Source organism: Anabas testudineus, chromosome 14 (assembly GCF_900324465.2).
Source record: "Anabas testudineus chromosome 14, fAnaTes1.2, whole genome shotgun sequence".
NCBI classification, from domain to species: Eukaryota; Metazoa; Chordata; class Actinopteri; order Anabantiformes; family Anabantidae; genus Anabas; species Anabas testudineus.
Genome location: NC_046623.1, coordinates 7,334,088 through 7,350,265, shown reverse-complemented (window position 1 = coordinate 7,350,265; position 16,178 = coordinate 7,334,088). Strand labels below are relative to the sequence as shown.

General features: G+C 39.4%; 3 protein-coding genes across 4 annotated transcripts; 1 reads left to right on the top strand and 2 right to left on the bottom strand.

The window, feature by feature from the left end:
- Positions 1–77: 77 nt before the first annotated feature.
- On the bottom strand, positions 78–2,311 carry LOC113168852 (mitochondrial uncoupling protein 2-like). Its single transcript, XM_026369889.1, has 8 exons — positions 2,189–2,311; positions 1,948–2,089; positions 1,610–1,810; positions 1,146–1,362; positions 858–1,055; positions 652–753; positions 378–558; positions 78–215 (listed from the first exon to the last, which is right to left on the bottom strand). The coding sequence occupies exons 3-8, from the start codon at positions 1,733–1,735 to the stop codon at positions 101–103; spliced, it is 939 nt and encodes a 312-aa protein (XP_026225674.1). The 5' UTR covers positions 1,736–1,810; positions 1,948–2,089; positions 2,189–2,311; the 3' UTR covers positions 78–100.
- Positions 2,312–3,129: 818 nt separating this feature from the next.
- Positions 3,130–6,052, bottom strand: LOC113169014 (mitochondrial uncoupling protein 2-like). Of its 2 annotated transcripts, none has more exons than XM_026370131.1 (8): positions 5,909–6,052; positions 5,616–5,743; positions 5,210–5,402; positions 4,901–5,108; positions 4,608–4,805; positions 4,410–4,511; positions 4,126–4,306; positions 3,130–4,033 (listed from the first exon to the last, which is right to left on the bottom strand). In XM_026370131.1, the coding sequence occupies exons 3-8, from the start codon at positions 5,333–5,335 to the stop codon at positions 3,919–3,921; spliced, it is 930 nt and encodes a 309-aa protein (XP_026225916.1). In that variant the 5' UTR covers positions 5,336–5,402; positions 5,616–5,743; positions 5,909–6,052; the 3' UTR covers positions 3,130–3,918. The 2 variants fall into 2 exon arrangements, with proteins under 2 accessions (XP_026225916.1, XP_026225917.1); XM_026370132.1 differs by having other exon boundaries at positions 5,616–5,771; positions 5,909–6,018.
- A 2,768-nt stretch (positions 6,053–8,820) lies between these two features.
- On the top strand, positions 8,821–14,262 carry ppme1 (protein phosphatase methylesterase 1). Its single transcript, XM_026369858.1, has 14 exons — positions 8,821–9,098; positions 10,142–10,235; positions 10,341–10,433; positions 10,554–10,611; positions 11,041–11,092; positions 11,402–11,556; positions 11,769–11,859; positions 12,083–12,148; positions 12,764–12,890; positions 12,987–13,116; positions 13,319–13,363; positions 13,492–13,556; positions 13,702–13,769; positions 13,871–14,262. The coding sequence occupies exons 1-14, from the start codon at positions 9,013–9,015 to the stop codon at positions 13,872–13,874; spliced, it is 1,134 nt and encodes a 377-aa protein (XP_026225643.1). The 5' UTR covers positions 8,821–9,012; the 3' UTR covers positions 13,875–14,262.
- Positions 14,263–16,178: the final 1,916 nt, after the last annotated feature.

Below are 16,178 nucleotides of genomic sequence, written 5' to 3'. Positions count from 1 at the left end.
AGTTTTGATGTTTTAAGTTGAAATATAAACTTGAACTAAACAAAAGGTAAAGAATGTATAAGCACCACCACTATACTACACTGCCAGCCTTCTGCGGTGATTACAGTGTTGTTGTGTAGTTGTGATTTGCTGCCATCATGGCTCGTTTCAGCTGCTCGTATGTCACAAACATCACCACGTTCCAGGAGCCCAGACGCAAGAAGGATGGCATGAATCTAAAGAACAAGAGAACAGAAAAGCAACAGGATTGATTGCAATTTACAGTTTATTAATAGTTGTCATTGTGTTTGTAGTCAGTGGTTTTGTACGCCTCCTCTATAAATGCTTAATTTTATCTTTATTGGTCGCTCATTATAATCCATACAGTCAGTGCTTACCCCTTGTAAAAGGCAACTGGTCCCTCATTGGTCATCATGGCAGCAGCACAACTGAGAACACTGCTGTACTGGCCAAGAGCAGAATTCATATATCTTGTCTTGACCACATCAACTGGAGAGGCAATCACTGTTGTGCATAACCCTGCACCAAAGGCTGATACAAAGTGACAGGGCAGATTGTCTGTAGGTTGAAGGCTGAAAGTTAGTACTGCACGACTGGCTGCTGTTGTATATCATGATTCTAGATCACACTGGGCTGCAACCACTGTTTTACCTGTCAGAGGAGTGGACTTTAGAAGGGCATCCTTGATGAAGTCATATGTCACCATTTCTGTACAGTTAACCGTTGCATTACGTACAATGTTTGGAGCTGTACCTGCGTGACAGAGTAATATAATAAGTACCAAGAATATTTTTATCACATTAAGAAATGTAAGAAGAGCCTCCAGTCCCCACATAACATTTGTAAGATCAAGATACCTTTCCACAAGCCACAAATGCCTTCTTCCTTAGCAATGGTCTTATAAGCTTCAGTGGTGCTACTGTAGTGTCTGGCATGGGGAGAAGACCTGGTCTGTGCCTGGAAGCGGACTTTCACCACATCTGTGGGCTGAGCAAAAGCGACCGCCATGGCACCAGTGGTACATCCTGCAAGCAGCCGAGGGCCCATGCCGACATCTGAACCAAAGAAGAGGGTGATGTCAGGCTTGTTTGGCAAAGGACACACTCAACTCAATTAACAATTAGAACTCATTCACGGCGACTCACGATCAGAGCCTTTAGTGTAGAACTGTTTTACAGAGTCGTAGAGACCGATGCGGACAGACGCGAAGCTCATCTGCCTCTGTAGTCCTGCTACTAGTCCATTGTAAAGACTCCTGGGCCCTTCTGTTCGCACCATGGTGGTGATGGTACCAAACACTCCTCTATACTTGACTGTAGTACCTTTCCCTGCAGCTGTTGAGGCTTTGTCCTCACCTTGGATCTGTGCACGATGAAAGGTAATAGAGACTTAGCCAGCTAAATATGATAAAGTACAGGGGTTTATATATTATACAGTATGTAGATGCTTTAAGGTTTAGTCATTTCCTACGTACACTCTTCTGTGCAGCTTTTTCTTTAATGTCTCTCAAAAAATTTTACATTACGAATGTTTGTATGTGCACATGCAGTATAAGAATTTGATATGCTGATGTGCTGTTAACTTTAATATTTGCATAGAGCATTTTTACCTGTAGTCGCACTTTGGCTGTGTCAAGGGGAAAGGTGAGCAGGTCAGCGATGCACGCTGCAGTTCCTGCTCCTATGAACTTCACTGCTGCGGATGGAGGCACATCTGCAGGTCCGAATCCAACCATTTTCAGATTTTTTTTGATCGATATGAGGATTTAAGAATGGTTTATTAATGCGTGCAGGACTGGCACTTCCAAAATCTGAAAATATAAAGCCCAAACACATCCTAAAGATTAACAAATTGAATGTGAAACAAAATCAACCCATTTAAGAAAATGCCACCATGTATCATATCATCACGTTGAGGTGTGAATTTTTAGATTACAGTAGTACTTACCTTTAATGAAGAGGTTTTCAGAGATCAGCATTCTCTGAAGGTGTCCCTTTGGTTGAACTTTGTCCCAGCTATAAATTCATATCCGTGTTTTTCCATAGAGTGTTGTTTAAGTGTGATGAGCCTTAAATTCATACTCCAAGACCTGGGAAAACAACAGTAAGTTAGGAAAAGCTAAATACTCTAGCAGTGTAACAAACAATTGAAAATAACTCCAGGATCCCATGACAGATTGAGTTTGTACCTTGATTTGATTTGATTTGTGGAAGTTAAAATGCCAAATAGAAAGCCTCTGCTGGTGACAAAAGCTAAATGAATGGGTTGAAAGGACAGGGTGCAGTAATGCGGGGAGGAGAGCTGCCTCTTTAAATACTACCATGTTCCTCTGGGGTCCCACCCCTGCTGCATCTGCAGCCTGCTGGTCAGATAGATTCTGCTTGTTTGACAAACAGCTTGAAGTTGTCTCTGTCTGGTTTGACAGACTGGTTTTCCAATATGTTACCGCTCAGTCTTGACTTTGAATTCCTCTCCTCTCAGATAAGTCAAAATCGAGGAATATAATGCAACATCAGAACAAACATTATAAACTCAAATTGTGATTGATAAGACATGCCCAGTGTTGAATGATTGTGAAAATAAACTTCCAGCTACACTAAATTTAAACACATTTAGTTCAGGAGTTTATCTGTTTAAAGCTGTGAGCATAGCGTTAGAAAAAGAGCAAAGACCTGCAGAGTAAGTGCTGAGTCATGCTGAAAACACAAGAACACATCAGCCATCAAAGTGGATCCACATGTTCAGACTCATTAACATCTCGCTGCGACTTTTTGCTCAGAATGCTGCGTTGTCTCGTTGTTCCTGCTCTGATTATTGAGTGTCGCACTGCAGTGACCGTTACAGCCACCACAAATATACACGGTTTTGTTGATTTATTTGAAATAAAAAAACAACATTGTATATACTAGTTTCAATGTAAAACAGTGCAACTTTATTAAAGTAAAAGTACTCTTTTACTTTGAGGTAGTGCAGTTGTTAAAATAGTAGTCATATATATAAATTGTAAAAATATTAATTAATATTGAGGTGACAATACTTGTAAATGTTGTACACTACTTAACTGCTCTACCACGTTGAATATTGTCCCACCTCAATTCCAAAATGCTCCATATTCTGCAAACATACATATTTAAATGACAAAGATGAAAAATGGAATTTTATTTATCATTCTGCACAACATATCCATGACTTATTGACCAGCAATAATTCATGCAACTTACAACAAGCAGCACATAGATGAATCTTTAAACCCCCGACCACATGGACCACAAACAGTAAAAGATGTAAACAAGCTACAAAACAGGAGACAAAGTAAGAATATAGGAAACATAGAAATGGTCATTGAATGGGTCTGGGTTTGTACACTCAGTGTCTATTGCTTTCACAGAAAAACGGCCCTAAATAACAAATAACATTATGTCATAACATTACTCGTATGACCTTAGAGCTCATTGATGTAAACATGAAAATCCATCTTCAAAGCAGGCAACCAGCTGATCAAGGTGTGAGAATATATGTGAACAAGACACAAAACAAACACATACATGTATGGAATTCCATTTTTAAATGAATCTTTTAGACTTTAAGTGTTTTGTAGTAGTGTGCCTGCTTTAACAATGCATGCTGTAGACTTGTGCTATTACCACGGTGTCCACACAGTCAGTGGTAATTCTTAAAATCATAGAGCTACAGCTTCCTGCCATAAGTATTTATACCACGATCCGTTGCAGTACATGAAGTCCAATTGGAGCCACATCGGTAATGTGACCGTGGGCCCCCGAAAAAGTTTGAAGATCACTTGTGCATCTCCATTTACAGCCCTTCTTTTCCAATCACGGGTCTCCACTGCATAGTGGTGAAGGCCAGGCTGTTGTAATTGTGCAGCCATGTCTGAAGAAACATTCTGACAAGCTGAGGTCAAAACGGCGACTCCCAGTACTGTTGCGCCCTGGTCATACCGCGTTTAATTTGTTCATATGTCACAAACATCACGATGTTCCAGGAGCCCAGTCGCAAGAAAGAAGGCATGAACCTAAACGAGACAAATGAAAGAAAAGTAAAGAAGTGTTGCAGACAGGTCATTTTACTGTTGTTTGGTTCACTGCCATGTAGGTGTGTGTTTACCCTTTATAGAAAGCTGTGGGCCCCTCATTTCTCAGCATGGTGAGAGCACAGTTGATTGCACTGCTGTACTGGCCAGCCCCTGAATTCATGAACCGTGTTTTGACCACGTCCACGGGAGAAGCTACAATTGTTGTGCAGAAGCCTGCACCGAAAGCTGCTGTGAAGTGGCACGGCATGTTGTCTGTGGGAGAACAGAAGCACAACTACATTAACATACACTACACAAATATGTTTTATTTTCTTATACGACTTTGGTTGTGTGAGACATCAAACATGACATTTACCTGTCATCAGATCATATTTCAGGATGAGTTCTTTGATTATGTCATAGGTCACCAGCTCTGCACAGTTTACAATGGCATTACGGGTAATGTTGGGCATGCAACCTGAAAGAATGGAAGGATGGTTGAAACAACAGGATTTTTATAGTAAGTAATAAATAAAATGCATTTTTTTAAATTTGAAGTAAAAATAGTAAGCACCTTTCCAAAGGCCCCGGACGCCCTCATCTCGAGCAATCGTCTTGTAGGCGCCGAGGGTGCTGTTGTATCTCCTTTCGCCATCAGCCAGTCGTACCTGGGCTTGGAAACGCACCTTCACCACATCTGTTGGCTGTGCAAAAGCCACAGCCATGGCTCCCGTGGTGCAGCCCGCCATTAGCCGAGTAACAATCCCAGCACCTATGACGCATGAAGCATGTGTATATCAGTCTAAAAACACCTGACAAAGAAGCCACCTTCATGTTACACAAGAATTCTCAGTTTGTGAAACTCACTCTCTGAGCCTTGAGTGTAAAACTGCTTCATAGTGTCGTAGAGTCCAATTCGAACAGAGGCAAAGCTCATCTGCCTCTGGAGTCCAGCCACCAGTCCATTGTAAAGACTCCTGGGACCCTCGGTGCGTACCATGGTGTTGATAGTCCCGAACACTCCACGATACTTCATTGCAGAATCCTCTTTAACTTTCAGAGATTCTCCCTGAATCTGGGCAGTAGGATGAAATTCTACTAAATTAAAACAGGTTTTAAAAAGACACATTTGGATCAAAAGTAAAAATGTGTGAAGGTTCGTAAAATATTGCTGACCTGTAGTCTGACTTTAGCGGTATCCAGTGGAAAGGTGACGAGGTCAGCGATGCACGCAGCTGTACCCGCGCCAAAGAACTTCACTGACGCAGACGGCACCATGTCTTTGGGTTTCATGCCAACCATTTCTACGCTTGGGCGGATGACACGACAAATGGAAAACTCTCCCCTCACTGTTATTTGCCAAAGGCCTCTGTAAATATCACGCCATGTACACACCAAAGAAAGTCATTAGTCATGTCAAAATGCCAACAGAATATAGAGGTTATTGTTTTCTCACACTTTATCCCTTTTGTCTGATGTGATTATAACATATAACTGTGATAACACTTGAGAGTACGAATAGTATGTAGCACATTGAGTGTGTTAGTAATATTTAAATTGTCCATGCAAACGTTGTGCATACCGTTGACTGAGGGTAAAAGCTTCAGGTTTTCTCAAGAATCTCACTTGTCTTTGATAGTGGTCCTGTTGTGGTGATACTTTGGGCCATAAACCCTGTATGATGTGAGCCAGTCAGCATACCACCACTCACTGGAAAAATAAGCATTCTTCATTTAGCCTACATGGCCCGAGAAGAGTTCTTATTGTGACATTTAAACATCAGTTAACACGTATGTGTAAATCTACTGCTCATTTCTCTAGTGACATAAAATCTGACTCTGAAAACATGTGATTTTAAAGAAAATCCTTGTTTACCTGAAAGGTATTTGAAGAAAGTTATAATCCAACAGAGTTGTGTGAATATTCAACCCCTTTAGTTAGTCCCTTTAGTGTTCTGGCCTCATGCTGTGTGCAAACTGTTTCAGTGAGGAAGACGCTCCCCAATTTATAGGCACCTTGTGCACATGGATGTGGGCCGCCCCAACAAGCTGTACACACCTGTTCAGTAAATCTCGTGTTTACCAGACTGTGCGAGACACAGACAGATATTTGAGCCCTTGTTGATCTGCTCCTAGCAGCGTCATTACTGCAGCCTTGTATGGACTCATACTCAGAGAGCACACACCATGGGAACATTTTTATGTCCATTGACAACCAAATATCACAGTAAAGCTTAATATCATACAGAGGTGGTAACTTTTACAGTACTGATCTGCTACTTTTACTTGGGTAGAAAAATGAAGGGCCACCTCTACTTGCAATGGACTATTTTACTAGACAATACTGTGCTTCTACTTGAGTGTTGGTATCATGAATAGCCTATATTTATCTAACTTTGGAGTGTTTTTCACTGGAGTTAACATGTGACAGTATCAGCTGACTGTCACACCTCATCTTACTGTGGGTTGACATATTATTTGTAGCCAATCAGACTGAGAGGCCTGAGTGAATTCATTAAATGCTTGTAGGGGGCACGCTGACAAGTGTTCTCTGTGTTAGCGCCCCACAACAAAATGCAAAACCATGTAGGCATTCTCTCACCCTTCCTCCCTGCAAGTCACAAAATGTTCCAGGCTAACGAACCACCATGCTTTTCAGCCAATCCATACGATGAACACAAGTGGGAGGATGCATGTAGCATCTGTATGCAATCATTCAAGCATTTGTTCAGGCAAACTAGCACCACTCAAAGAGAGGATACTGGATACTGAATGGAAAGAGTTTGAGGGGTGTGTATGGGGTAAATGTGACTTTCCAAATCAGCTCCAGGTCATAGCCCCAGCAAGCTTATGTTAAGTCACGCAGTTGACTCTGCAAAACATATCTAATGTTTCACTATGTGCCATCGGTTTCCACATATACAGCCGTGTTATGTGTTTTTTTTATACCATCTGTATCAGGTGCTTTAGTAACGTACAGACATGACCGTGTACACTTATAAGGAATTTATATTCCATGTTCCCTAACACTGCTGGTGTTGTTTTTGTAAACAAGGCTGAAGAAAAGGCCTCCTTGTGTGAATTACCTGCACCTTTGACCTATAACACTGCTCCATTATTTACAATGACTGCATCTATTAAGGTGGCCATGACTTAAATGTATATTTTAAATATATTTTAGCCACAATTAAAACACTGGATTGGCAAGACAAAGCTTGGAAACTGATAAAGAAGAAAAAATCCATTTAATCGACCCAAGAAACCAGCGGGTGAAAGCAGCACTACTTACTTTCTTTGGCTGACACCAAAAGCAGGTTGCAGAGGACATAGCGTGCGTAACCTTTGAACACAGTGGGACCAGTAAACAGCATGCTGGTCCGCCCTCAACCAGTCTGAAGTGACTTCCCTTGCAGCCCCCTGAAAATGAAACTGAGCAGGCATGCTGCCATCACCACTGTTATTTCTCTGTGCTTTGAATACCATGAACCTTGAGTCAGTGCTGTGAAATGACTAATCTCCATTACACTATAAATAAAGACCCTTATGCTATAAATAATACTAGTGCGTCACTTGAAGGTTAGTAGGACAAAGTGGAGCAGCATGTTCCCCAGAGCCTGTTTTCTTTATGCAGATACGTTCACATGTGAACTTCTGGTAAAAGATGAAAGAAAAGGGTCAAATGTCTTTAGGCTGTTTTGACCATGAACCAGTATGATTGATGCTGTATTTTTCAAAACTAATCGTTTGTGACTCAAGCTTTTATGCCCGTTAATTAAGTTTGTCAAGAGCTTTTGGAATCAGTTTTGACTAATAGTATTTCTCAGTACACATGAAGAGACAGTTTGTCAGCGGGACAATAAATATCCCCACATATCAGCTGTTTGATACGTTGTTTTGGGTGATGTCATCTTTCACATGGCTTAGTTTTTTATTTTGGCTTTCATTGAATAAAAAAAAGCCAAAATGTACAATATATACATATATACCAAATTAAATATGATGCATAATTAGATATATGCACAATTGGCAAAATAATCAAACTGTTTCAGAGTAATATTTTATAAACTAAGCGTGTAGTTAGCTGAGAACATAAATGTGCCTCTAACATTAAGCTAAATCAAGAAATAAGATGCCTATAGAAATTACACAAAAAAATAATATAATGTATATAAGAAAAGTGGTTCTACTATGTGTCATCAAAAATATGGTGTTATAATTAAAAGGACATGTGTTCCATATATGAACACGCTGTGTGTGCATTCTGTTGGTCACAACTGGGAAGTCCATCTGCTCAGATGGTCGGATGGATTTCAGTTATTTTAATAGTCAGTGCATTTTTTTAAGTAAGTAGAGCGACGTTTTAATGTATATCCTACTGGTGATGATAGTAAAAACACAATCTTTTGTGTTGCATTTGTATAATCACTGCTCTAATTTGTCACATGCTTTACAGGAAATCATACATGACATGAGCATCTGTGTTTATTCACGTCCACCTCTGGGCCTGTTCAGGAACCTGCACTTCTGAAGTTCCCACTGATCATCATGAGTAATGATTGTTTTGTTTTTGTTACTTGTATTTCTAGACTTGCTACTTTTACTTAACTTCTATTTATTTATTTTTTATTATTTAAATGATATAAGTACTTCTTCCACCACTGGCAGAGGAAAAAAACAGAAGATTGTAGGTGATTGAGTGGCCACTAGATGGCAGTAAAGCTTTACAATTGACTGTTATCCTACTGGGAAAGAAAATTAAAGAAGAAGAAACGGACCCAAAATAACAATAATCGCATCAGCAGACGAAGAAGAGCATTAGCCGTTAGCTTAGCTTACCAGACAAACGTAGTTGGCGTTAGCTGAAATTTATCTAATGCCTGGGTAGTGCGGTGCTGGTGTCGAAGAAAATCATATGCTGCGAAAGAGGGGGAAGGTCATATTAAACAGTTCCTGACACAGACCGAGCCCGTTTTCGATAACATGGAGAAACAGTTGCATTTGAACCTGTTAGCTTCCAGACCTCCTATGGCAGGTGGTTTTCAGTCCAGCTCCAAAATGAAAATGGGGTGAGTTAGCTAGCATCTTATTAGAGTGCTGTCAGCTGTGTGGGCTTTTTTTAGCTGTGTCCATATAATAATAATATCCACCATCGCATCAGTTGCTGTCTATTCTTAAAATCAAATGTGATTTTTATCATATGTTTATAGTTTCTTGACGTTAAAGGATAGTGCAGCTGAACTGATTGCGTTAGCCAGGCTAAGTTAGCTGTTGCTACCAGAGTCTACAGCTGGACCCGGCTAGGTCCAGTTTTGCATAGTTCGGTACCGGAACGCACATTTAACCCACAGTTGTCTCTATCGACAATAACAAATCTTAGTTAATTAAACGCATTCAGTCACTTTAAAACTCCTGGTATTAAAAGAGGGATTGCATGATGGCTGGTCAGAGGTCACCTACTGCAGTGTGTAACGTTAATGTCACTTACTGTCTTCAGATGTGTAGGACTCTCCTCAGTCAGCTCCTGTCTACTTGTTCTCGTAATGCAAAGTGACACTGAGATAACTAGTTATCGTCATCCATAATCATTATCCAGTGACTCCATGTTGCTGATGGTCACAGCTTGTTTCTGTTTACATCTACATGTTTAAATAATTGTATTTGTAATTGTAACAAGTATTTATTTTTGTCTTGAAATTGCTTACTGAGTGTCGTTATTGCATGTAGGTCGGGCTTGCTGCATACTATTACACTCACATTGACTAACATTCACATTTACTGCAGTACAATTTAATATCCTCGTCAGTTTGAAATTGTTGGCCAGGTTGCACGTTTTGGTACAGGACACCGACTGAACTAAAGAGATGACCTTAGTAGAGGAAACAGGGTTTACATGCACTTACTGCATGTATAGCCTAACCATCAGTTAATTGAATATGGTCCATAACTTTTAATGTCTTTTTTTCTCCTCAATGTAGCAACGTTAGACTATGTGGAAACAGTGATGAGAGTTAGTTTGTCTTGTAATTTTTTGTTAAATTTTCTATATATTGTAGTATTCCTGCAGTGGTACGGGCTCATATCAAACACACATTTTGCATCTTTTGTACAGACCTGGACGAAAGAGGGATTTCTCCCCCCTGCCCTGGAGCCAGTACTTTGAAACCATGGAAGATGTTGAGGTGGAAAGTGAGAATGGCAAAGATATATCCTTGTCTGCTATAACTGTGCTGTAGAACATTTGAAGAAATTTAGTTTAAATAATTAATGTTGGGTGGTGTTACACATGTGTTGCCTTGACTTCCCTGAACATTTTCAGAATTTACTGCAGTGGTTCCCATGGTCCTGTGCTGCTCCTGCTCCATGGGGGAGGCCACTCTGCACTCTCCTGGGCAGTGTTCACTGTGAGCATTAGAACTATTAGAAACTTCTACACTAATATCTTAATTGTGCAGAAAATATTGCCTCTGCACTATTTCTTACAAATGCTTTACTGTATGTGTTAAATGTATGTGTTTATCTAGGCTGTGATATGCAGCAGGATCAACTGCAGGGTGGTGGCTATGGATCTTCGAGCTCATGGTAAATATTGATAGTCTCAGGACTCAACATTTGTCACATTTGGTTCATATTATAGCAAATAGAAATCTTTGTGGTTTTTCAGTTTACTTGAAGTACTATGTACTGTCAGTCCCTTTTCAGTATTACTTTGCAAAACATCATACACACGTATTACTGTATAGTATATACTGTAGATATCTTAAGATTATGTCGTACTTATTAAATGTATTGCAGTGTCATCATTTTCATTATGTCATATTTTAATATATGCTTAACATACACTGTATGTAGTGTCAAAATTGCAGTTCAAGCACCACAATTATTAAACTGCTTTTCCAAAGAAGCTTGATCTTGAGGCCAATTCTTCCCACATCTTATATAATCTGGCAAGTTGTTTATTTGCATTTTTACAGGCTTAGATTAAATTTGCTTCTCTCTATTCACTGGCAGGTGACACCAAAGTGAAAAATCCTGATGATCTGTCTGCAGACACGATGGCCAAGTGAGTTGCTGTGTGTGCACTTGAGGCAGACACTAGATTTGGGAGAACCACATACAAGCATACGTAATGCAAAAAAAACATGCAAATTTAGAGGCCGTATACAGAGAGATATAGAGTCAGGTGTCGATTTCTGTTGTATTTTTTACATGTGGATGATTTACTGTGCTAAATTTTTTAAATTAAAATGTGACGCGCTTGAATGTTTAAGCGTTGATCAATTAGAAACACTCACTTTTTGAGAGTTTTCTGAGCTTACAGGATCATTTCTACACTCTCTGACAAGGTTGTCCTTATTTTTGGTGTCCAAAGAGATATCGGCAAAGTGGTGGAGGCACTCTATGGAGAGAATCCTCCTCCTATAATGATTATTGGACACAGCATGGGTGGGGCTATCGCAGTTCACACAGCCAATGCCAATCATATACCATCCCTGCTCGGCCTCTGTGTTATTGACGTTGTAGAAGGTAAGCACACGCTTCTCAAATAGGAGCATCCTAGATGCATATTATTGAGTTTATAACATTTAGTTGTGCAAATAGCATTTGATTTTACAACTACTTTAGATTTGCCTAAAAGTTAGATGACAAATATTCATAAAAAAATAACAAGTAGTTGCAAACTCAGTACAGTATTACTAAGTATATTAACAACTGAAACATGTGTTTATTGCATTCAGGTACAGCAATGGATGCTCTGAACAGTATGCAGAACTTCCTCAGAAGTCGGCCAAAGACATTTAAATCTCTGGAGAATGCCATCGAGTGGAGGTAAACATCTAACAGTTAGTGATGAGTATGATTAGACCAAATTATTATTTACTCCTGGTAAATGATCGCACACATTGTCATAAACATAATTTTCTAATAGCAACGTTGAAAGAATACATCATATCTTGTTTTCACTTAGACAGCTTTCCTGTAATGCCCTCCATTCTCAGATTTTCGATTATTAAGGTTTGACTTTGACATCAATCTTTTCCTGTGCTCTCAGTGTGAAGAGTGGCCAAATCCGGAACATAGAATCAGCAAGGGTGTCAATGGGAGGCCAAGTGAAAAAGTAAGTCTGCTCTTTATGTCATTGGTATGTTAAGTGACACGTCAGGGGTTTTTTTATAATTTATTATTAATACAAACTAATAAAAACTTCAACAAAAGAAAAAAACACAACAAATGGCTATGGTGGCTGTGGTTTAGGAGGTAGAGCAGTCATCCACCAAACATGAGATTGGTGGTTTGATTTCCAGCTCCTCGTAGTGTCCTGAACCCCAAATTGTTCTCAGTGGATCATCAGTGTGTGATTGTGTACATGAATGATAAGCAGTGTAAAGTGTTTTAGTATTAATAAAGGAGAAATGCTGTTATACAAGTGCAGACTGTACAAAAACTCAAGGACAACTCAAAACATAAAAGACTTTTATTCTTTCTTACATACAATATAGTACTATTAATTAAAAAAAAAAGGGGGTTACTGACAAGGTAATTAATATAAACAATTATTTTTATTTTGTTTTGATATCATTTTAACAAACCTCTAATGCTCGAGGACTTAATATTCCATATATCCAACAGAATAGTTATGTAAATTTGTAACATGACTATTTCTTAATGTCACTCAATACAACCGAGTGCATCAGTTTACAAGTTTTCTTTTCTGCTGTGCTAATGTTCACAGATGCGAGGAGTCCACCAGCAGTTCAGGAGTGTCTAATAGCATTGGTGAAGGTATAATAGAAGAGGAAGAAGAAGAAGAAGCAGAAGAAGAGTCCAACAAGAAACGGATGAAAGAAGATGATCAAGAGGTTCTGTCTGTCTCTCTCAGTGCTTGTTTTTTGTTTCGTTTTTCTGTTACTTTTTAGTTTAGTATTGTAAATTATGCTTGTATTTCTTTCATACAGATAAAAAAGGAATGCATCTTCACCTGGCGAGTGGAGCTGTCAAAGACAGAAAAATACTGGGAGGGTTGGTTCAGAGGCCTGTCTGCTCTCTTTCTCACCTGCCCTGTGCCAAAACTGCTTCTGCTCGCAGGTTAGATCTGTCACAGTTTCTCACATTGGACCTAAATTATTATTTGGACTGGCAAACACAAAAAGTACCTGCATTCACAGTTTTCATGGCATTTCAGGGATGTCTCACTGACTGGGATACATACAGATTGTTCAGGTTTTCTTTTGAGCTATTTAGACAGTGACTGCACAATTTCACCCCTTTGACTTGTTCCATTGTACAGGAGTGGACAGGCTTGACAAAGACCTTACCATTGGACAAATGCAAGGTAAGAAAGCTCAGATGGTGATTTTATGCATAGTTTCAAGTTTCATTCATGTTTTACTGTTTTTTATATACAGTAGAATACAGCATACAAATCTAAGTCAGATCCATGACTTCATTGTTTGTTCACAGGGAAGTTTCAGATGCAGGTCCTGCCTCAGTGTGGTCATGCTGTTCATGAGGATGCACCTGAAAAAGTGAGCAGTGTTTGCCTGAACATACACAGTGGACCACATGTATCGTACTAGAGTTATTTGGTTCAATTTGCACACATAGGTTAGTTGCATGGATTCAGGTTGTGGCATTTTTTTTTTTACTTAATCCTCCTTTATGTGTTGCTAGGTAGCAGATGCTCTAGCAACATTTATGGTGCGGCACAAATTCACTGAGTTTAAAGAGGGATACCTGTGGTAAGTTGATCTCCCACCATAGAATTTATACACCATCCAAGATTTTCAAAAATGTTGTGGATGTGGATTCATCGTTCTTCACTTTGTCTTTTTTCACACAGCTAATTTACAGTTTTCAGTCTAAATAGAGCCAGCAGCCACAGAAGAAATGTTTCAAGATTCATCTGCATCATAGTACAGTTTAACAGCAAATTAAAGAAAATATAAGTATTATTATTATTATTATTTTGTTGCTTTTGTTCTGTAGATACTTTGCCTTTCAGCTTTGCCTTATTTTTATTTTAAAACACTGGGTTCGATTGTTCTTTTCCTTTACAATATATTTTTTTTATTTCTGAAAATGTAATGCTCTTGTTGTATAATGTTTTAATTTGAGTGATGGCATCATTGTTATGTGTTTCTAATAATTGCATTGAAACAATGATTAAAGATGGATGCAGCAAACAATGTCACCCATGCTTGCATATTAAAAGGACATCATGATCATTTCAAATGTGTTAGTTCATTTAACATGAGTTTGTGACTTTCCATTGAAGAAAAAAATGACCACAGGTGACCTGTCTGTCTGTCTCTGTCTTTCTTTCTCTCTCTCTCACATATCTATCATATAGGTCAGGGGTGGCTATCCCTTGTCCTCAAGGCCCACTGTCCTGCTTGTTTTCCAACTGTCCCTGTTTTGTCCATTGTTAATTACCAGGATCAGCTGTGTTCAGCCAATCAGAAGGTGTAAATGCAGGGATGGTTGGAAACATGCAAGCAAGCAAGATCCCAACGACCAAGATTAGCCACCCTGGTATAGGTCAACAAGAACAGCGTACTGGACTTGCAAAACACCTTAGTTAAATAACGATTTAACTACTGACATGCAAATTTTAGTTATAGGCGAAATAAAAAAGATCTAAATCGTATCTCCTTTATCTATGTTATCAAAGTGCAACAGATTTTCTACACTACAGCTCACTAGCTCACATACATATTGTATACCAGTCAGTTCTGTTAATACTGTAGTTTTTAGTGTACAGAGTAGTAAGTGAAGTTACAGCAAAAGGGTGACACTGACATCAGAGTGACGCCTAAAGATGATGAGACACATTTCCAAAGAATTATGTAGTTAGAGTTCATCCTTTAAGCCAGCAGATGTCACCTTTGCTTTGTAAATGGTTCTACCGTGGCTCCACCTGCAAGCCCTTTAATTTTAGCCGGAAGTAACCAAGTATCTGCCATATGATAAAACTTCTATGAGATTTTGAAAAATAGGTTAATGGGAACTGATGATATTATTGATTAAATTCCCGCCCCCTTCTGGTTCTCACAGTCCAGATGGACACTTGTGTAGGAGAACGAAGAGACAGAACACAGAGAGAGGCCAATTTATGTGGGTATAAAGGGGGGGAGGTGCTGACCCCGCAGAATAAAAGAGGCCTCTGAGCGGGAGGTGGACTCATTTAACCGATCTTTACTCTGCCACAATCACGAAGCCCTCTCAATACCTCTCTAGCCTCCGTGAAAGAGCACTTGAAGGGTTGAAAAACATTCCAGAGAGAGAAAGTACCTGGTGACAGAGACCAGCTTTGGTTTGGTATGAGAGCAGAAGGGAGAAGCTGTTGTCACGATCATGATCATGATCATGAAATCCTTCACATCGCCACCAAAGAACATGGATTCTGTGGCTCGGATATAATAATGACTAATTCAGTTTTACTTTTGGTCATGGGTTATGTGCCATTCTTTCCACTGTGGTTTTGCTATGGTTAGTGTTGCCACAGATTTCCATTAGAACATATTCTATCAAACAATCATCTAAGAGGAATCACAGTCAAAACCAAAAAAGCAATTGGAGTACATGGAAGTCAAGAGTGAAAAATACAAAAAGACATAAAATATACTGCTGGTATTATGGAAAAGTCCACTGCTCCAAGAGAAGAGGTTGTGGAAAAATCCTTGAGAAACTTAATGCTGTGAATCCACTGAATAGAATTATATGGTCTTTTAAACTGCCCCTCTCTTCCCCTCATCACAACGTTTTTTGTCATACAAACATATTGTTTTAATGTTGATGCATTGCACACAAGGCAAAATACTCTGACTGAACTCAAGAACAATGGGAACATTCACTGCACTCATTTTACCCACTTCAAGATAGATTTAAAAAAGGACCGTCTGTTGTGCTTGCGTGCACTCTCTCATGCACAAACATTTGCACTGTCAAGTTGCAGATGAATGGGGCGGTGGAAGAGTAATTGTTTCCCTTGTGGCTCTCCGGAGTATAGCACTGAGATTCAAATTAAAGCACTGACCTGGTTAGCTTTCTGTCAAGCAAGAGGAGGCACTGCCCCATGACTCCCATCCTACCTCACTCACATATACTTTGTAAAGATTAACTTGTTGACTAACAGCAGCTGAGCTACA